Source organism: Chanodichthys erythropterus, chromosome 21, assembly GCF_024489055.1.
Source record: "Chanodichthys erythropterus isolate Z2021 chromosome 21, ASM2448905v1, whole genome shotgun sequence".
NCBI classification, from domain to species: Eukaryota; Metazoa; Chordata; class Actinopteri; order Cypriniformes; family Xenocyprididae; genus Chanodichthys; species Chanodichthys erythropterus.
In genome coordinates, this window is record NC_090241.1 from 14770641 (window position 1) to 14794303 (window position 23663).

General features: G+C 36.3%; 1 protein-coding gene across 6 annotated transcripts in view; it reads right to left on the reverse strand.

Moving 5' to 3' along the window:
* tnrc6c2 (trinucleotide repeat containing adaptor 6C2) overlaps positions 1-23663 on the reverse strand; it is a 66189-nt gene that overhangs the window by 37591 nt on the left and 4935 nt on the right. For all 6 annotated transcript variants that reach the window (XM_067373523.1, XM_067373522.1, XM_067373520.1 and 3 more), the window contains exons 2-3: positions 7559-7659; positions 908-929 (exon numbers count right to left, since the gene is read on the reverse strand). In XM_067373523.1, coding sequence (XP_067229624.1) covers positions 908-929; positions 7559-7621 — 85 coding nt within the window. In that variant the 5' untranslated portion in view covers positions 7622-7659. The remainder of the gene's footprint in view (positions 1-907; positions 930-7558; positions 7660-23663) is intronic.

Consider the following 23663-nt stretch of genomic DNA (forward strand, 5'->3'; position numbering starts at 1 on the left):
CCTTGCGCTACTCATATACGCTTTGCTTCAGATATTTAAAAGTCAAAAGTATGGATTTTTTTCGAAAGATCATGGCATTAGCATCCAATACCACCTCAGAACTTTGGAACTATATCAAAGATTCAGTCAAGCAGAGACAACGGACCATTTTGCCTGCAAAAATTGTACTAATGCAACCACACCCGAAGTTGGTACTAAGCAAGTAACAATTAAAAAATAAGGAAATAAGAGCTTCAAGTTATTTAAACTGTTTTAAAATGAAAATGCTGTCATTAATTACTCACCCTCATGTTGTTCCAAACATATTTTTGATGAAATCTGAGAGGTATCTATAGACAATTTAACAACCACTTTCAAGGTTCAGAAAGGTACTAAAGACATTGTTAAAATAGTCCACATGACTGCAGTGATTCAACCTTAATTTTATGAAGTGACGAGAATATTTTTTTTTTGTGCAAAAACAAAACAAAAATGAGGACTTTATTCAACAATATCTTCTCTTCTGTGACATTCTCCTACGTTGTTTACGTTCAGCGCTTCCAGGTTCTATGTCAGAACTTTAAGACTGCACAGAAAAACAAACTAACAATAACCAATCCATAAATTAAATTCTGCAAGACATTGATGCTGAGGAATATCTCCCATCCCGGTATTACCCGTCTGGGTTTCCTCACGCCCCAGTGAACATATGCTAATGAAATAATGCATGTGTCACCAAGCATTAGCCTGCACAGGCGTGAAATCAGAGTGACAAAAGCTATCTTCAGACTAATGAGGAAGATCTCCATATATGCTGACATTACTACACAAGAGTTGCATTAAATATTAGCTGAATTACATTACTTTTCTATTGAAATATTACAATATTTTATTTTCAAAGACTAAAAGGACTTAAACATGTACTTACCTTTGGTTTTCTGTTCAGTAACCTGTAAATGAAAGCAAGAGATGCATTTTCAGCAAAAGCCGTGATCTATCACTGTACTTGCTTTACATGTTATTTGCATAGTATAATGAATATTCATACCATAATTCTGTAGCAGGCTGACCTGACATTTGCATTGGTAATAAATTATATATTCCAATTGTGTAATAAATTTATGCCTAGTCCATATTTTCTTTGCTGTCAAAAATGTGTTTATGCATGAAAACATTCATAAATATCAGCAAAGTAGCACTATAGTTATAAATGATTAAAAGGATGGACAAAAAAGGATGCTTTATTTGAAACCACCTCATTATTGTCAAGCTAAAAATATGGACATAATCACTATGCAAATCTAGAGTGTTTTCCTGTTTTGTTGTTTAAGTGTTTGTTGTTAATATACTACTAACAGCCTTTATTTAATCTGATTAGTACTATAAAGTTTGTATGAACGTCAAATGTACTGGTACTTTGGAAATAAAACGGACCGTAAAATAAAAAACAAAAAACTAGCTCTACCAACCCTTCTGTCATATCAGTAGTACTGAGTGCAGACTCGATTTGGTCGAAGTGTTGTCTGACTGACAGGTGTTCACTGTAAAACATTGTGATTTTAAGGTAAAAGACTGCAAAAATGCTCTGGTGAAAAACCGTTTAGAGAAAGTTTCCGTACAATATACAGTGAATAACCGTAATGTAATTTTACAGTAAAATACTGTTAAATACAATTTTTGGAAGTGAAAAACAAGAAGTCATTGTATAATTTACAGTGAAAAAGCATTAATTGACATTCCCACAATACCCTGTGTGACACTACACATTTGATTTATTTTCGTTGAAATAACTGTTTCTTAGTTTTTCTTAGTTTTTTCTAATTGGTTATGTACAATAGGGGTTTATGTTACATCTAATGTTGTTAAATTAATGTTCATTGCATTTTTAAAATTTCATGGGTGCTACCATGATGGTGTTTAGTGTTTGTGTGAATGATACTGTGTGCACCTTCTATATATTAGTATCGTCCTTCTCAGCTTTTGGAAAGCTGATTCTGATGAGCTTTGATTCATCATGTGACTCATCCCCACTGTGTTTGGTGGTTGTCAGTGTATTTACAAAGGTACAAAACAGATATTAGTACTTCAATAGGTTGGTAAATTAACATTATATCAGTTAATTAAATATTTTTTTTTTACTGTAAGTTTAAGTTAAATCTGTAAAACCTACAATGTTGCAACCGTATTTTTTTTAATGGTAAATTTAATCACAGCTGCTGTTTTTTTTTTTTTTTTACCATAAATTTAACTGAATTTTTTTACAGTGTGTAAAATAGACAGAAGTTTACTGTCCCGTAAAAAAAAACCCTAAAATGTTGCTACCGTATTTTTTTTCTGTAAAGTTTTTACTGTAAATTTTACGGGGATTTTTTTTTTTTTTTTTTTTTACAGTGTTAAAAATTGGAATCAGCTCATAATCAGCTCAAGTAAATCAGTTGCATACGTGACCAAATTTCACGAGGCGACTAAAAATATATATTTTATTAGCAAATGGCTAGTAAATTGTATGATTTCAGTCACCTGTAATTGAGGATATGCACGGTCTCTTGGCTGAGAGCGCCCTCTGTCGCTTTCTCTCACACATGCGCACTCACCGTGAGAGAAAGAGAGCACATGCAGGGCTCGTTGACATAACTGTCACTGTCCCGATCGGACTAGTGCTGCGTTGTCATGAAAATGTATCACTTGCATGTGTTTTTAAGCCTTGCCAATTTAAAGGGGACCTATAATGCCCCTTTTACAATAAGTCACTGTTGTCCACAGAATGTGTATGTGAAGTTTCAGCTCAAAATACCCCACAGATCATTTATTATAGCTTTTCAAATTTGCCCCTATTTGGGAGAGCAAAAACACAGTTTTTGTGTGTGTCCCTTTAAATGCAAATGAGCTATTGCTCTTAGCTCGCTTTCCAAAAAAGGACGGAGCTTTAACTGCTTGTGCTTTGGTTGCTCAACAAGAACAAAGCTTGAAAATCTTACTGTGTGTAACAGTATATTGGATGAGTGCATTAGCTCTTAAAGTGACAGCAGCCTAATATTCCTGCTGTTGTCTGTGTTTTTAATGTTAATCAAACAGTCTCACTGCAAAAAAATAAAAAATAAAATAATAATTCACTCAAAGCTATTGACTGAATAACTTTTGTAACTTTAATAAGGATTAATCTATACATGAAGACTATGCAGTACTATTTTACATTTGATTACTTTATTCAATTTCTGTACCTAATCTACATCTATCCACTGTTAGATCTACCTGAAAAAACTGAAAAGCACTGTTTATTTAATTGAAATCATTTCTATTGTGTTTATTTGTGCTATTGCTTTTAGTTTGATTATTTGACCTTATTTAATTACAAACGGTTTACTTGACTTTAGTAGTGTTTGAAATTTACATATTTTATCGCATTTATGTAGACTTTTTTCATTTGTTCTTGAATTCGTTGCACTGATCTTGCATTCCATGTAAAAAGTCTGGTGAGAAAAATATATATAAAAAAATGACTAGCCAATGCAATTCCAGCTTCAATGTGTCTGTAGAGGGTGGAGTTCTGAATAAGAACTGGCTCTCGATTCCCAACCCTACTCATAAATAATACAAAAAATACCTGAAGACTACATGCAATATTTGAATTTAATATGCATATATTTTCATGTAACTTTTTATATAACTCATTCAACAGCATATTTGTGGTATCAAAATTGGTATATAACAACTACTACAAAATACATCACTAATCAAATGTTCTGAGACAAATGTTCACCTCCTTGAATACAATTATTTCTTATTCAGCCTTGAGGGAGGTTCCAAATTATACCTTGCCCAGAATAACAGCATGACTCAACAAGCACCAACCAAAAACAAAACTCAACTTCAAGTCTTAAAACACTTCTTGCCTCATAATCTTGACAAGAGGCCCAGCAGGGGCCTTGTGCGAATCATATTGGCACAAACAGTGGCCTGCTAATCGAGTGGAAACAGACTACAAACGGTCCTCTGTCAGAGAGGAGGCTAAGGGGAAGAGGAGTAAGAGAAGGAAGCAAGGCCAGCATGCTAGTTTACATTCCCTGGTGCCATTCCAGAACTGTTATAAAGACTATTCTTTTCTTACTACCCTTTTAAGTACAGAACACCAACTCCAGAACACTCATCTGAAAGGTTCTGGATGAAGATACTGAAGTACTCAATGTGCATTTGCTGAATCCCAAAATATCTAAATATTTATTCAAACACTGATTACAGAAACTTGATAGGAAAAAAAACCTTGAGAAATGATATACCCTTAAAGGTGCCCTCGAATGAAAAATTGAATTTATCTTGGCATAGTCAAATAACAAGAGTTCAGAACATGGAAATGACATACAGTGAGTCTGAAACTCCATTGTTTCCTCCTTCTTATATAAATCTCATTTGTTTAAAAAACCTCAGAAGAACAGGCGAATTTCAACATGACACCGACTGTTACGTAATAGTCGGGGTGTACGCCCCAATATTTGCATATGCCAGCCCATGCTCCCAAAATTATGAAAGGCATTAGACAAGGGTAGCCAGTATTAACGTCTGGATCTGCACAGGTGAATCAACAGACTAGGTAAGCATGCAAGAACAATAGCGAAAAATGGCAGATGGAGCGATAATAACTGACATGATCCATGATATCATGATATTTTTAGTGATATTTGTAAATTGTCTTTCTAAATGTTTCATTAGCATGTTGCTAATGTACTGTTAAATGTGGTTAAAGTTACCATTGTTTCTTACTGTATTCATGGAGACAAGAGCCGTCGCTATTTTCATTATTAAACACTTGCAGTCTGTATAATTCATAAACACAACTTCATTCTTTATAAATCTCTCCAACAGTGTAGCATTAGCCGTTAGCCATGGAGCACAGCCTCAAATTAATTTAGAATCAAATGTAAACAATATAACAGTATACAATACTCACACAATCTGACGCATGCATGACGAACACTTTGAAAAGATCCATTTGAGGGTTATATTAGCTGTGTAAACTGTGTTTATGCACTGTTCGAGGCAAGCGCAAGCTCCGTGGGCGTGGAGCATGAGAATTAAAGGGCCAGTAGCCCTGAATCGGCTCATTAATAATGATGCCCCAAAATAGGCAGTTAAAAAAATTAATTAAAAAAAAATCTATGGTGTATTTTGAGCTGAAACTTCACAGACACATTCAGGGGATACTTTAGACTTATATTACATCTTTTTAAAAAGGTTCTAGGGCACCTTTAAACCAAAAATGTAATCTGTTGAAAATTATATACAAGAGATATATATACACAATATAGCACATCAGATAACGGATTATCGTTTTTTTTTTTTGTTTGTTTGTTTGTTTGTTTTTTCTTCATTTATCATTATATACAATGGGTATGGAAAGTATTCAGACCCCCTTAAATTTTTCACTCTTTGTTATATTGCAGCCATTTGCTAAAATCATTTCAATTCATTTTTTTCCTCATTAATGTACACACAGCACCCCATATTGACAGAAAAACAGTGAATTATTGACATTCAGATAAATTGAAATATCACATGGTCCTAAGTATTCAGACCCTTTGCTCAGTATTTAGTAGAAGCACCCTTTTGATCTAATGCAGCCATGAGTCTTTTTGGGAAAGATGCAACAAGTTTTTCACACCTGGATTTGGGGATCCTCTGCCATTCCTCCTTGCAGATCCTCTCCAGTTCTGTCAGGTTGGATGGTAAACGTTGGTGGACAGTCATCTTAGGTCTCTCCAGAGATGCTCAATTGGGTTTAAGTCAGGGCTCTGGCTGGGCCATTCAAGAACAGTCACGGAGTTGTTGTGAAGCCACTCCTTTGTTATTTTAGCTGTGTGCTTAGGGTCATTGTCTTTTTGGAAGGTAAACCTTCGGCCCAGTCTGAGGTCCTGAGCACTCTGAAGAAGGTTTTCGTCCAGGATATCCCTGTACTTGGCTGCATTCATCTTTCCCTTGATTGCAACCAGTCGTTCTATCCCTGCAGCTGAAAAACACCCCCACAGCATGATGCTGCCACCATCATGCTTCACTTTTGGGACTGTATTGGACAGGTGATGAGCAGTGCCTGGTTTTCTCCACACATACCGCTTAGAATTAAGGCCAAAAAGTTCTATCTTGGTCTCATCAGACCAAAGAATCTTATTTCTCACCATCTTGGAGTCCTTCAGGTGTTTTTTAGCAAACTCCATGCAGGCTTTCATGTGTCTTGCACTGAGGAGAGGCTTCCGTCGGGCCACTCTGCCATAAAGCCCCGACTGGTGGAGGGCTGCAGTGGTGGTTGACTTTCTACAACTTTCTCCCATCTCCCGACTGCATCTCTGGAGCTCAGCCACAGTGATCTTTGGGTTCTTCTTTACCTCTCTCACCAAGGCTCTTCTCCCCCGATAGCTCAGTTTGGCCGGACGGCCAGCTCTAGGAAGGGTTCTGGTCATCCCAAACATCTTCCATTTAAGGATTATGGAGGCCACTGTGCTCTTGGGAACCTTAAGTGCAGCATAAATGTTTTTGTAACCTTGGCCAGATCTGTGCCTTGCCACAATTCTGTCTCTGAGCTCTTCAGGCAGTTCCTTTGATCTCATGATTCTCATTTGCTCTGACATGCACTGTGAGCTGTAAGGTCTTATATAGACATGTGTGTGGCTTTCCTAATCAAGTCCAATCAGTATAATCAAACACAGCTGGACTCAAATGAAGGTGTAGAACCATCTCAAGGATCATCAGAAGAAATGGACAGCACCTGAGTTAAATATATGAGTGTCACAGCAAAGGGTCTGAATACTTAGGACCATGTGATATTTCAGTTGTTCTTTTTTAATAAATCTGCAAAAACGTCAACAATTCTGTGTTTTTCTGTCAATATGGGGTGTTGTGTGTACATTAATGAGGAAAAAAATTAACTTAAATGATTTTAGCAAATGGCTGCAATATAACAAAGTGTGAAAAATTTAAGGGGGTCTGAATACTTTCCGTACCCACTGTATGCGTGCTTATCCTTGCCACCATCTAACATTAATCTCACTCAAATTAACTGTTGTATGTTAAATGTAATTGTAACTTGTAAATTGTGTTTTGTTTTCTCTGTTCCCTGTTCTGCTTTGCCGGATTTCTGTTCCCTCGTTAATCTCTAATGGTTGTTAATTAATCCCGCACCTGTTTCTGTTCTAGTTAATTATCTCTCCTTGTGTATTTAAGCCCTTAGTTCCCTCAGTTCTTCATTTGGTCTTGTTTATGTGTAATGGTTGTTTTCGCTAGTGTTTTTCTGCAATCTCCTGAGTATGCTTGGTTTAAGTGTTAATAAAAGATTTCTGTGATATTCTCCTGTGTCATGCATTCTCTGCAAACACTTGTGACAGTAACATTATTTCATATTGTACATTAAGTCTAATATAATAGGATTACTAAATTCACTTGTAGCATTTGAAAATGGTGGTTTATGTGGTTTATGTACTATCATTGTCCTTATCATAAAAAAGAATAATCTGTCTTTTTGGCTAGACAGTGAGAAGTGTTTTTTTCTGCTTGTTTTCTTTCTTTTGTTTTAACAGAATTAAAACAAACTGACCGTTTTCTCTGCAGTGTTCTTCTTTGTCTCAACTTCTTGCTTTTTCTTTTTCTTTTCTTCCATCAAATGGTTCTCTCCTTGTGATGTTCAGCTTTTCTCAGCTAGAAGAAACACATGTGAATGGTTAATAATTGACAGGATGGAAGAATCAAACTACCACCCAAGCCATGAGACCATGGCTTGGGTGAAATCAAATCAAAATCAAATCAAATCAAATCAAAGACACCCCTGTGGACTAATAGTACCTGCAAGATTAGGACAGTGAAAGAACTATGATTTCCAAATGCAGCTTTATTACTTATTCATCCAGAGAAAAATCATCTAAATTGAGAAGGGCGGGAGGGTTTATTATTAATCAAGCCTTTATTTCCTATATCTGGTAATGGTTTCTGAGGCCCATCAAAGCAATGAGAACATCCAAGGCCAACCTGAGCACACCAGTCTCTGTGGTGAGTCTAGTTCAGTTCCACACTGCAGTGACCCAAATCCAATATAAAATAACCTCAAAGGCCTTGATAACACTCTGACTGTGCATTGATTTGGCAAATTGATTGCGCTACAGGGGTCCATCTACATTTTATCGGTGCCAGTAGGTATTTTGACTGCACTGTATTAGCATGACAATGGCAAATGGACAGATGATTCTTATCTTTCCCAATGTAAAACTGTGCACAGTCTATCACAGCGCAAATCTAAACACATTTTCCACCCAACAACACACAATCTCATTCCATTGACAGTGCAAACATAAAGGTCCGAGTGAGGTATTAGTCCATGAAAAGCAAAGTAATATACCAAAAAAATTGAAAAGGTGCCCTGTTGTGTTGCCAGTTTGTAATGGAAAAGCTGTCAATCAGTGAGTCAGGAAGACTGCAAGTGACAACAGTGCATTGTACGAGAACAACTCACTGGCAGAGAGCCATGGAATGGCTGAACCAATGCTTAGAGTTGCCAATCCGCTGTCCTGATTTACCCTCTGGCCCAACCATCTCCTATTGGCTGGTAATCTATTCCCTACTTTTGCTGGCCAATCAGAACACAGGTGTTTGAGTGATTGCCATTCACATTACCTCTTGGCAGAGGTCCAGAGTGAGAAGATAGGACATCGGAGTGGATCATGTTGAAATTACTCCGTTGCATTTTGTGCAGGGGTACACTGAATGGCTTTATAAATATCCCACACCCTTTGTGTGCTGGAATTTTCCAAAGCCTAGTCATCCAGCTGTTCATAAAACATTACCATCTGCTGATACAGTCCCAGCTAGGAATTACATAAACTTAATGTGATCTTTATTTCTGATTGGTTTATTATTAATGACAAGAACAATTAAGACTCGATTCCTTGGCACAGATTAAAATTTATTCCAGGTTTTACTTTACTAAATCTTTCAAAAAAATGTTAAAATATATTATCTTTAATGTGGTCGGACACATTTGAAGTAGGGCTAAGAGATATACTGTATTACACTAAATTACACATTCAATATTTAATATTTTCAAGGTTTACTCTTAAATGGTTTTGAAACCCAAACAAAAAAACATTATTGGATACAAGGACAAATCATAATTATATGCCCATATTTAATAATACAGCAGCAAGAATACATTTGCGAACACTTTGAAAATATCAGGATTTCTGCTTTGATTTCATAATCTTAATTTAACCTATAATTATAGACAAATACAATCAAGCATCACTGGTGAACCGAGACTACCTGTGGTCAGCCTATGTGATTTACTTTGAAAAAGCCCTCTCCTCTTTCAACACCTGCACCAGATGGGACTTATCGTGAAGGAAGAGTTGGTGCTCCCTCCACCAAACAAAATGCCTTGAACAAAAGGTCACCAAAAGGCTCCATTTGCTGGATCAGAGATGATGTGTACAGTGGGGAGACTGTGCTGAGGTGGCAGACAACAGAGGATGGGCAAAAAAAAAAGAGGATCCATGTACCCAGGCCAACAGCAGTTCAACAGTACAATAAGTATCCTGGGAAAAATAAGAATGCTGGGAAGAAAGTCTGTGCAACACAAAACAAAAAAGTGGTCCATGAGCATTTTCCAGGACTTGATGGAAATTGCAGTGACCAACAGCTTCATTTTACACAAAGAGCTGTGTGTCATCCACCAGGACAAGCCCATGACACAACATCAGAAGCTGTTGGCTGCTCAGCTCACAGGCGTTCCCCTGGATGGCAACCCCAAAGAGAGAAGATGGGATCATCTGCCTGTTCCCGTGAGTGACATTCCAGACCTATTGCAGAGGGCCAGTATGGGTCTGAGTTGTTGCATACAATGCAAAAGCATTGCCAGGAGAGTGATGTGGGCCTATGCATGCAATTAGATAGAAACTGCTCTACCACATTCGAGTGACTGGATTGTAAAAATACCTGGAGAACTGGGGTTTCTTATGTGAAAACTGTGCAACCCAGTGTCAAAAAAAACTAAATATATTACACTTCATTTTTCAAGCTAGAAGTGTTCTTTTGTTTGAGCTTTCTAACTTTTCTAAACAATTTTTTTTATTTTTGTCTATTTGAATACTATTTACAAACTCACTAAACACAGCAGTGAGTCATTAACTGTCACAGTAAACACAGTAAAGGTCAATAACTGTCATTTATTGAAATCCTTTTTTTCTCTGAAAAAATGCACTGCAAGATGCCATACTATTATAATGTTAGTCCAAAAAAAATAAAATAAAAATATTAATAATTATGTGAAAACAACCAATTTTAGCTTTAGGTTCCAAAGGGTTAACTAATAACACACAAAAAATTGTACTTTTCATGTGTTTATGAATAGGCCGACATTATAGTGCAGGGTGGACAAAGTAAACAAACCCTTTATAACTTGTAGATCCTCCTTCAGCAGCAAACCCTCCACCAAATGTTGTTTGTAGCTCTTTATAAGGCTTTTGACTAATCTTTTCCAGTAAATCTGTTGCAGTTTATCAATATTTTTGATCTCTCATGATAGCACAACCCTCTCTAGGTGGCTTAACTGGCTTAAGGTCAGGACTTTTTCGACCAGTCTTTAGTTATTTATTTGTGCTTTGGGGTCATCGTCTTGGTGCCTCACTCATCCTCTCTAAAGCTTGAAATCATGAAATCAGAAGTAAGCAGGAGGGAGCATAGCGGAAAATATGAGAGTGCATCCAGCTCTCAGAGCTAATGTGTGGGTGCACTTAAGTTTTAGGGAGTAATGAATTAGATAAATGTAATGCTGCTTTTAAGCTAAACTCATAAAATAATTTAAGTTCTAAAAATATAGTAGACACTTGAAAATAACTTTTGAATTTATTTCAGTACGTTATAGTTTATAGCAGAGCCTACTGTAACAGGCGAGTTCAGGAAAGGCAGTTCGTCTAAAGGCAGTTTTACATGGGACACGGCAACTTGGCAAGCGTAATCACTGCGCGACTGCCGCTTTTTCTCATTGTGGAAGCGTTTTGTGCAGTCAAGGCAGTGCTCACGTCGCGGTCTTGGAGCGGACGATGCCATAACATAACTCAAGATACAGCAGGGAACAGTCAGACTCACAGAACCATTTTCACAGTTCGTGTTTTATTCCAACCTCAAGGTGAAATGTCCCACTGTCAACACTCAACAGCATTACTTATTAAACCAAAACAACTTAAATGAGCAAAAGAAAATATACCTGAACACATGAGGTATAGGGTATATGTCGAATGTCACATGACCAAACCGGAAAACTGGTCTCATTGCATCCGCTTGTCAGAGAAAGTGTTAAAGGGGGGGTTGCATGCGATTTAACTTTTTTAACTTTATTTAGTGTGTAATGTTGCTGCTTGAGCATAAACAGTATCTGCAAAGTTACAGCGCTGAAAGTTCAATGCACACAGAGATATTGTCTTTTAAAGTTATGGCATTTTATTGCCTACAAAAACGGGTGGTTTGGACTACAACGAGCTTCTTCCCGGGTTGGTGACATCGTAAACCCTTGCTATTAACATAAACACTGCCCCCGGGAACACGCAACAAAGTGGGCGAGGCCATGTGGCGCAGCATAACGAAAGCGGAAGAGTTGTTTACACCGAACGCGAGCTGTGCGACGCGACGAATCAAAAGATATAGAATCCATTATTATCTGTGATATTTTCTATACTGGATGGGGTGCTGAAGACAGCTTCCTGAATCTACACGAGTTTAATGCTGGATTTACAAATACTTTTACTGAAAGATGAAGCAGTTCCCACTTTAAAAGCAGAAGCTGCTGTTTATCAGCCCCAAACTGTAAGTAAGTTTTATTGTTTGTCTTTTAAACGTAATGTTATAGTTCTGTTGCTATTTTTAATGCATCTAGGACGTATACAAAGAGCAACTCGTTTTTGCTAGCCAGTTAGCTAAATTCTAGTGCAACAAACACCAACAAACTTCTATGTTCATAGACAAACAGTTGTTCATGCTATAAATTAAACGCTACCTTTACAAAAATGCGACTACTCATGCATGCATTTACTACAGGAAAGCTTTAATCAGGATAAAACTGTATATTGAAAGCTAACAAACAGCAGTGACAGCTTATCTAAACACTTTGACACAAATACTAAATGAAATACCATTCATAAACATCCTTCAAAAGCCGCGATTGCAGAGGTTCTACTTTTTCCTCTTCATCTGGGTCTGATTCGGCTCAATTTGATACAGCAATGTAGGCGCTATGTACTTTCCACCTAAGCGCGTAACTACGAATGGTAAGGGGCGTGGCGTTTCCGGACGCTTCAGCGAATCACGACAGACTGGGCCAGTAACCAACCTGCTGACCAATCTGAGCACATTGCGTATGTCGGAGGGAGTGGCTTCATAGAAGCAGGAAGTCAAACGAGCCGTTCATATGACAGTGGAAACAGGTGTAGAATTAAGATAAAATATATGAAAAATACAGCATTTTAAAAAAAAAACGAAGCATTAAGACATATTAAACTGTGCCCCCAAAACACAATCAAGTTTAGAAAAAAAAACATGTAACCCCCCCTTTAACAGCAGTATGAACTGACAGCATATCTATGGATTTTTAAGGGTATCAGCGAAAATACCTAACGTTAGTTCACATTGTCTCGCATGTGAGAGACTGACTGCCGGTGCATGTCCGCTGCCATGGAACGATTGGAGAAGAGCAAGTGTTTTTGGTTCATTCCTATGGAAGTTTAAAATTTGTTTGCTATGTCCAAAGAGTAATGTTTTTGTAATATCCTTTCAATGTTTAAAGGTACTGTACACCCCAATGACTGGCATCAGCAGTGGTTAATGCATTGATCTCTATAAAGTGAATCATCAGCTTTGCCATTTCCCCCTTATGTCACGATCTGCTGGCAGTTCCAGGTAACTCTGCCCTCACGCCATAGCATGACAGGAAGAGACAATGAGTCATTTTGAGTGGTAGGGAAGGTTAATGTTTTTGTATTTTGTCAATAAATATGTATTGCATCGCAATATATCGTGATATAGCGCATCGTGACCCATGTATCGTATCGTGAAGCCCTTGCCAATACACAGCCATAAAAACACACAAAATATTCATGTGAACACAGTCGGATATGTCTTAAGATAATTTAAACAGTGGAGAAAGAAAACACATATGCAACAGTATATTGGATCCGTGCAATAGCTCTTAAAGTGACAGCAGCCATATAAACCTGCTGCTATCTGTGTCAATGTCAATCAAACAGAAAACAAGAAAATTACTGCTTTTGTCTGACTGTAACTTTAAGTTATTTTACTTTTAGTCTATTCAAATTCTGTAGTATTTCTTACCTGCAATTTGTTGATTTCATCACAGTCAATGCCATTTGTTTACAAATAACACACCAGAATCCACTAATCTCAACAGTGGAAAATGACCCAAGTTTCAGGATAAATATATATTATTTGCTCTGGGCAAGAGACCTAAAGAGCATACTGAGCTATAGTTAATGAAAACAGAGACTTTCTAAATGTTCAAAAAGAAATGAAAGAGGATGAAAAAGTCATATTAAAATGAATATATGCCTGAAAGGCAAAATTAAAAACTAAAATAAAGTAGGAGAAAGTGAGAGAAAGTGTGAGATTTATTCTCAAAAATGAAAAGTCCCAAGTTGCATGACCAAGCAACGTTTAAAATGAAGAGTTGCAAGGGACAAGGTTACTGTAGAACCCACAGGGCAGAACATGGGAGGTATACAGAAAAACACCCTGAAAGGTGGTGTGTTTCGGAATGTGCTGTCCTGACTCATATCCAGCCCCATGGAGGCTGTGAGCAGAGACCTGTACTCACAAGGACACAGAGGAGGGAAGGGGAAAAAAAAAACACTTAACCTTTGGCCTTCCTGCAGTCAAATATTACCTGCAGCTCCCCTTGCCAGTGCACTGCACTGACCAGGTCATCAAGAGGCCTTCTCAAACTACAACTAAAGAGCAGCTTAGCACATCCTATGTGTTAAATTTACTGAGTGCTGAGGATATGCGCAACTGGTGGTGGGCACTACTTGCTAAATTTAGGAAGCATGGCTGTCACGTACAACCTGATAACATGACTCTCTGAGTGACCAAACTTATAGCTATAAAAAGGAAAAGTTCTCAAAAAAAAAAAAGTTTTTTCTTCATCCACGGAAAACAAAAGGTGAATTTTTAAAGAATATTCCAAAAGGTGTACGAGGACTAGACTGGACAAGCTCCAAAATGACAAAAAAAAAAAAACCTAAAAGTAGTCCATTCAACTCTACAATACAAGTTGTCTAAATCCACAAATTAGTTCTGCATAAGAAATCAGGGCTTGACAATAAGGACGCTCTGGACGGTTGACGGACATGGCCAATCATGCCAGTGCTGCATCGTCATGAAAGTTTATCATTTGCACTTGTTTTTAAACCAATTCAAATATTCAAGCGCAAGACAACGTGAGAAAGAAATCAAGTCAGTACTCATACACTGTGAAGTTTTGTGTGAAATCTGCATCTCAGTGTGCAAATACTTGAGTTCTCTTTCACGTCTTCTTGCATTGAATGAACAAATTCACACAAAATTGTCAAAATACCCATCTTGAGAGAAAATGCATATTTAACAGTATTTTAGATCCGTGCATTCGCTCTTGAGGTGACAGCAGCCTAATATACCAGCAGCTGTCTGTTTTTAATATTAATCAAACATCAAAAAGGACAAAGAAAAAAAACTCACTTACTGTTCCTGACTGAATAACATTTGTAACTTTAATAAGGAATAATCTAGATTTAATTTATACATTGAAGAATAGGCCTATGCAGTGTTGTTTTACATTTGATTAGGCCTATTTTATTCAGTTTCTGTACCAGAAAACTATTGTTAGACCTCCTTGAAAAACTGAAAACCACTTGTTTGTTTTTTATATTGTATTTATTTATGCTATTGCTCATAACTTGATCATTTGTTTTTATTTTATTACTGACTGTTTACGTGTCTTTAATTATTTGAAATTTATATAGGCTAAGAGATTGACCAATATCCTTTTTTATAAGATACCAATTATTTTCATGTTTATGTCTTCGATAACCAATATATAGAATCGATATTTATTTATTGTTTTGTTTCTATTTTTGATTAATTGTAACAACAGCACCTTAACTGAACAAACTGTTTTATTTATGTCCCTCTGCAGTCATTTGTATCCCTTAAAACTCATCTTGGATCACCAAAATGACATATTTAAACATTTTTTTTATTTAAATTCTTCATGCCTAAAAATAGCTTGAATGTAACTCTACACCTCATTTAGTATACGTGGTTCTATGAATGACTTATGAATTTGCACATGATTAAAAACACCACATAGACATACTCAACATTAAAAACCTGATTTTTACCACAGGGTGACTAATACTTTTGAAATACTGTAATTTCTGCAATGTCGCTCCTTCCATGCATACAAAACACACTTCTACATCAATAAATAGAGTCTGAAAGAGTGAAAAAAAAAAAAAAAAAACCTAAAAAAGTCCAGTCACTAAAGAGTCTTTTTTTAAAATAAAATCTTTGAAACAAACAGGTAACAAATATAGCAAGTAAAAATAATTCTATTTTTTTTTTTTAAAAAAAAGCATAAAACATTCTAAACTGCCTGGGGAAAAAAAAAAAAACTAAACAAAAAAAAAAAAACATTACTACTTGTACTTTAGTGTAGCTTAATAATCCCAGTTGCATCTTTTTATTTATAACAGCAGCATTAAACAGCAGAACAGAACTTCTCTCGCAGAGAAAATTAATTTCCACAGAGCTGTAATTATTTAGATGTTTATTAGTGAAATAAAGATTACATAGTAAATGTTAATATAATTTAAGGAGTTTTACATGAGTGGATAGAACAGAGATAAGTCTGCTGTATGTATACCTCTTGTCATTGGTTGAGTTGATTAACTGAATGCTCTCCACTTGTGCTAATTAGGTTAATTATCTGAACCTGCTCCTCCCAGACTTTGTTAATAGAACATCAAGATTGCATGCATCAAACTTTACTTTTTATTACTTTTTTATACTTATACTTTTTATACTTTAATAATTATTTTTTGCAAATTTTGCCAGAGCAAGTTAGCAAGGGCAAATCTTGGGGTGACACACAAAGAAAAAAAAACAAACAAACACGATTTTCAGTGTAATGCGCAGTCGAACTCACATCCTTGCAAAGTATACTTGACTCGTACGCGTACACAGGCGTTTGACGCATACACATTGCAGCAAATTGCAATACCTCTGAGTTACAACCCATTAACAGCCGCTTGTTACAATTCACTTAACTGTATGTTAAAGAGAAGAGTCAACATTCTGCTAAACTTTGCATGGTGTGTTTCACAGAAAAAAACACAAATGTTTAGAATAACATGATTGTGGAATAGATTATTATTAGAAGTTATTGTTTTAGGTAAACGATTCTCTTACTGCAACCAAATTGAGACCAAAACCAAAATCATTGAATACTGTACCTTTAAAGAAGTTACCATGTGATGTTTAAGAAGTTATAGCAGCATATAGCAGAATTGAGGTTAAATAAGCCAGGATTGTCCTACAGTGGAACAAAATCTCTGTCTAAGCTGTCAAATCATCAGTCATCTACTTTCTGATCAAATTTATCAAAGTGAAATTGGATAAGACACTATCACACAGGTTCAGGAGATGGAATCAGTATCATTCCCAAATGGTTCTCCCTTTCATGCTGAAGGTTATACTGACAGCTACCACAGAGGCCACACACAGAAGAACAGACAATTGCCTCTGACAGCCTGTCAGGGGTACAAAGCACAATAAAAGGCAAACAAGTATTTATAAATGGAGAAAGGAAAACACTAACTTTAATAGTACGTCTGAGAACACTATTGAATCAATACACAGGACAATACAACTGACGTATACAAGAATTCAGGTTAAATTCTTGAAACCAAAATCATGATAGGAAAACATAAAAACTGAAAACAGACAGCATAAGCTTTCTACTGCATCTTGAACTAGAGCTTTGTTGAAGCTGTCTTTTCTTCTCAATCTCACATTTAGGGATTTCTGTCAGGACCACTAACGTTAAATATGATTGATAATTGCATAGAGTTTGTATTGACTGTTTGTATTGTTCTGTTCTGGGCAAGAACTCTCTGCACATCCATGCAGCCTAGCATGGAGTGCAGCAAGTCACCTGGGAATGATGCGAGCTTAACTGACGTGACCTGCCAGAAGAGAAGCTACACTTGATGTTTGTTTTTAACGCCATGCCAGCTTCTGTGGCTATTTTCAAGGTGAGAAAAATGTATGATAAAACTTTAGCAGGTGTTCACAATTTATTTTTGTTAAAAACTCTAAATCTATATTTGGTTTAACTTTGTTAAAAACGTCTTCAAAAGAAAAAAAAAAAAAAGTGCACCAAACAGGGCTTGAAAATAAGGACTGCCTGATGGTCCAAGGCCAGCGTGATAGATGCCCGAAACAGTTAATGGAATTGTCACTTGCCCAACTTGCAACGTTGTCATGAAAGTTTATGATTTGCACGTGTTTTTAATTCTTGTCAGTTTAAAAATTCAAGCGATTTTTAACCATTCAGGCTGTGTTTACACTGGCACCAAAAATCTTTTTTTTACTAGCATTTGACACAAAAATTGTTTACCCACAAAGATAGCTTTTTAATGTCGTATGCTTGTGTGCGCTCGCAATATTGAGGTGGAAACTTTAAATGTAAGAGATTGCGCACACAAACATTCAAGAGCATTGAAACTTGTTTTCAACCTCTGCCCCGTGAATTGTATAAATAAAACAGCTTCACTACTGAAAGCTATACATTATAAGCCTATTTCTCAGCAACAAGGTGATGACTTAACCATTTTTGAAATTAAACTCATAGCTTCACAGATGCTGTACAGACGCAGGCAGGGGTGTGAACTGTGAAGTAACAAATTACCAATACTCAAAGTAACTGTAATAAAGTAGTTTATAAGAAATTGTACTTTAAGTAGTTGTAGGCTTCTCAAGTAAAAGTACACAAGTGTTTTAAGTGATGTAACTGCACTTTTACGCCATTATTTTTCTTAAAACAGAAACAGTGGTCATTACATGCTTGTTAAATGTTATTTTTATCCATCTACGTGATTGGCTAGGGTGAGAGTAATGGTCCCATCAAATCAAATTGTGCATAGAAAACTTTAACCACAGCACAGTAGATGGCGGCAACTGCTGTTAATCATGGCTGCTGTAGAAGCACATCCTTTAAGCATCAGTTCAATCAAAATACCAGCATTTAATTCTCTAATTTGAAGAAACATGTTAAGGTAAATTTTGGACTCCTGTTTACTTTATTGTCTGTCTACAGGACCTGAAATTTGGCGTGAGGTTGCGAGTATTGCAATTGCATACAATGTTAATAACTCTTGCAAGCACCACATTCATAATGCAGGGATTCCTACAGCCTTTTATTTACTTGAACATATAGAGAGGCAATCTGCACAGCCCCATCTCTTCCTTACGCGCATTCTGCCGTAGTTGGCAGCTCATTGATTTTTTTTTTTATTTTCCCTTTTTACACATTTCTTTCCCACATGTAACTAAATGTGGAAAGAGACAAATAAAATAATAAAAATAAAGAATAAATAAATAAATAAAAGTAACCACATTTAACATTAGCAACATGCTAACAAAACATTTAGAAAGACAATTTACAAATATCACAAAAAATATCATGTTATCATGGATCATGTCGGTTATTATTGCTCCATCTGCCATTTTTTGCTATTGTCCTTGCTTGCTTACCTAGTCTGTTGATTCAGCTCTGCACAGATCTAGACATTCTGCCCTTGTCTAATGCCTTTCATAATGTTTGGAACATACTGGCATATGCAAACGGGCCGGCAGTTTGAGACCACTGACTTAAAGTGACAGAAGCCTGATATATTCCTTCTGCCATCTGTGCCATTCAGGTTAATCAAACAATAAAAGCAAAAAAATGAAAATAAATACATAAATAAATAATATGCTGTGGTATTGAAATTGGAATCAGTCAATAATTGTGAAATTTCACTGGTTTCTTTTTATTTTTACTTATTTATTTTTTGGGTAGAGCCGGTGAAAATTTTGGCAGGGAACATAAATTTTAACCACTGTAGAAAAAATCCTTGGTGTTGAGCCTTGATCAAAATTTCGGCTACCAAAATAGATTTTATAGATCCGAAATCAGTGACACAAACAGGCGTTTAATTAGGTTATTTAACAAGAAAGATGTTATTTTTTCATCATTATGTTTTTATATGTTTAGTTGAAAACAATGTGTAAACAAAAGATATACAGAACAAACGCATTTAAGGTGAAGCAGAGCTAACAGTTATCGTGCAGAGCGTACATATACACTCGAGTCAGGATATGATTATCGTGTTTATATTGTTTCAAATGTTCATGTTGAGAAAAAAAAGAATATCCACATGCTCAGGTGAAAGTTGGCTTCTCAGTCTGATAATAAGGCCAGGTGGGACAAAATATCGATAGGGCAATATATCATTGTCTCTGTGCAATACGAAAATCGATATGCTGGCACGAAATATCAATATATTTAATTTAATAAAATAAGCCACTCTAAATAGATTTCCCTGCACTCCACATCTAAAAATGCTCGGAAAAGAGGCCGCCATTTTCATCTTCTTTCCAAAGCGAATGGTGACTGTCATTGCTAAGCAATCGAGAACCATGTTCTCTATGAAGACAAGTTAGTTTAGCAAATGATAAATCGATTTCCAACAACTATATTAGCTTTACTGCTATATATATTTATAGAGATGGAAACTAAAAAACCCACCCTGAACAGCTATGATCAGCATGGACAATGGACCAAACCTTGTCGGAGCCGTAATGCGCTGCAGACATGTGCAGTGTGCGCACTTGCTGCGCATCTACATTTGCAATAACGAACTTGAGCGTGTAAAAGATGCGACCTGTGAACCGTGAATGTTGAACTATGATTTTTTTTTCCTGCATGTCATGTGCGGGGCTCTATATTCCAGCTCTTTATGATGAGACGAGCGAAGGTTGAGAAAGCACTCTAGGTAAATTCTGAAATGTACCAGGTTTATATGACTTAAAACAAGTTGAAGCAGTTAAATGTGTCAGTTTATACACAAAGAAAAGTTAAAGCTTTTAAATAAATGTTCAATTTAATTTACAGAACATTTTGTGCTGTGTTTTTACAACAGTTTGGACTTGAATAAAGAGAAACCCTGCACCTTTTCACAGGCATTTTGTTTTCATAGTCAGAAATCGTGATGTATCATTATAGGATTGTCTAATGTATCGATTATCGCAGAATTGCTGTATCATGATACTACCTGTATTGTGAGCAGTGTATCTATTAATCGTAAAAAGGTCACAATCTCGATTCAAGCACCCACTCAATCTTATTTTATTAATGACAACAAATCACCCGAGTCTTTTCAAACAACTACATCCGAGAGATTTAGTAAATTACAGGCCAATCTCGAATCTACCTTTTCTGTCAAAGATACTACAAAAGGCAGTTTCAACACAACTGTGCTCCTTTTTAGAAAGAAATGGAATCTGTGAGGATTCCCAGTCAGGATTTAGACCATACCATAGTACTGAGACTGCTCTCGTTAGAGTTACAAACGATCTACTCCTATCATCCGATCGTGGCTGTATTTCTCTATTAGTGTTATTAGATCTCAGTGCTGCTTTTGACACTATCGATCACAACATTCTTTTAAAAAGACTTGAAAACTATATTGGCATTAGTGGAATTGCTTTGGCATGGTTCAAATCGTACTTATCTGACCGTTATCAGTCTGTAGTAGTTAATGAAGAGATGTCGTATCGATCACAAGTTCAATATGGAGTACCACAAGGCTCAGTACTAGGACCGTTGCTTTTCACTCTTTACATGCTGCCCTTAGGAGAGATAATTAGGAAGCATGGTGTTAGTTTTCACTGCTACGCTGACGATACTCAGCTCTATATTTCCTCGCGCCCTGACGAAACCTACAAATTCACAAAACTAACAGAATGCATAGCTGACATTAAAAACTGGATGACAAGAAATTTCTTATTATTAAATTCAGAAAAAACTGATATCCTAATCTTTGGACCAAAAACTTCCTCACGAAAAAACCTTGAATACTCTCTAACACTTGACGGGTGCTCCATTAAACCTTCGTCCTCAGTTAGGAACTTGGGTGTGCTCTTTGATACCAATCTTTCATTTGAAAGTCATGTTTCTAGTATCTGTAAAACTGCCTTCTTCCATCTAAAAAATATATCTAAATTACGACATATGCTCTCAATGACAAATGCGGAACAGTTGGTTCATGCATTCATGACCTCAAGACTAGATTATTGTAACGCTCTACTGGGTGGTTGTTCTGCTCGGCTTTTAAACAGACTACAGTTGGTCCAAAATGAGGCAGCTAGAGTTCTTACTAGAACCAGAAAGTATGACTATATTAGCCCAGTTCTGTCAACATTACATTGGCTCCCTATTAAACATCGTATAGATTTTAAAATCTTGCTACTTACTTATAAAGCTCTAAATGGTTTAGCTCCCCAGTACCTAAGTGAGCTCTTAATGCATTATAGTCCTTCACGTTTATTGCGATCTCAGAATTCAGGCCAGTTGATAATACCCAGAATATCAAAATCAACTGAAGGCGGCAGATCCTTTTCCTACTTAGCACCTAAACTCTGGAACAATCTTCCTAGCATTGTTCGGGAAGCAGACACACTCTGTCAGTTTAAATCTAGACTAAAAACACATCTCTTTGCTCTTGCATACACATAAAACATTATCAATACATTATCATTTTTCAAATCCGTTAAAGGATTGTTACGCTGCAATAATTAGGTCGGCCGGAACCGAGAACATTTCCTATAACATTAGATATACCTGTACATCAGAATAAGAATGACATCTACGCTAATATCTGTCTCTCTGCTTATCCTGAGGTTTGCCGGGTGCTGGATCCAGGCCGTATCCAGATCAGATGGAGAACCTGTGTCTGGACCTGACTACAACGTAGCCCAGGAGACAATGGGCCTACAGATTCAGTTCTGGCTGCATCTATAATTCAGATTTTTAATCCCCGTATCCGCTTGCATATATTTATATATAATCTATTTTTAATCTCTATAATAAAAATGTACAATTCAGATTTTGAACTCCATATCCATTTACATATATTATATATATCTTCCAAGGGTTTTTTTCCCTCCTAGGACTTTTTTCCCAGTGTTAGCACGCTGGGTTTTTTTCCACCCCTGGGAGTCAGCCGACATTGGCTTAATGTAGCACCATCTTGTATATGTTACATATTACCACGCTTGTTTGTACAGCTTATTTTTAAACACTTTTTTCTGTGCTTCAAATATGTAAAGCTGCTTTGAAACAATTACCAATTGTAAAAGCGCTACATAAATAAAATTGACTTGACTTGACTTTGATAAAATCATAACGGAACATTCAAATAGTTTGTGCTGCCAGAGCCAGAGAGAGCATTTTTTAACCACACATTAGATTTTTCTATGTTACAAATATTCAAATTATCAGAGAAGTACTGTGATCTAAGTTTTAAGTTAGTATATAAACACTGAAGTCAACTATAGCGATCAAATACCTTTTGAAACGAACTTGGCTTATCAAATAACGGTTGTATCAATTTTATTCCACTAGGTGGCAACAAGTGACTGTTAAAATATGTATTTGTCATTGAATCATTAGATAGATCTTTATTTTGTCATTGTTAAAAAGGAACATTCATTCATTCAAAAGATTTGTTCAAAAACACTGATTCATCCAGTAATGAAACAAAGTATTTATTAAAGGTGCCTTAGAACGTTTTTTTAAAAGATGTAATATAAGTCTAAGGTGTCCCCTGAATGTGTCTGTGAAGTTTCAGCTCAAAATACTCCATAGATTTTTTTTTAATTTATTTTTTTAACTGCCTATTTTGGGGCATAATTAGAAACGAGCCGATTTCAGGTTGTGGCCCCTTTAAATCGCGCGCTCTCCGCCCCCAGAGCTCGCGCTTGCCTTAAAGTGCATAAACAAAGTTCATTTATAAAGAATGAAGTTGTGTTTATGCATTATACAGAATGCAAGTGTTTAATAATGAAAATAACGATGGCTCTTGTCTCTGTGAATACAGTAAGAAACGATGGTAACTTTAAATCACATTTAACAGTACATTAGCAACATGCTAACGAAACATTTAGAAAGACAGTTTACAAATATCACTAAAAATATCATGTTATCATGGATCATGTCAGTTATTATTGCCCCATCTGCCATTTTTCACTGTTTTCCTTGCTTGCTTACCTAGTCTGATTATTCAGCAGTGCACATCCAGACGTTCTGCCCTTGTGTAATGCCTCTATAATGGGCTGGCATATGCAAATATTGGGGGCGTACAGCCCGACTGTTACGTAACAGTCGGTGTTATGTTGAGATTTGCCCCTTTTTTCCGGAGGTTGTTTAAACAAATATGATTTAAGGAGGAGGAAACAATGGAGTTTGAAACTCAGCGTATGTCTTTTCCATGTACTGAACTCTTGTTATTTAACTATGCCAATAATAAATTAAATTTTTAATTCTAGGGCACCTTTAATGAGTCATT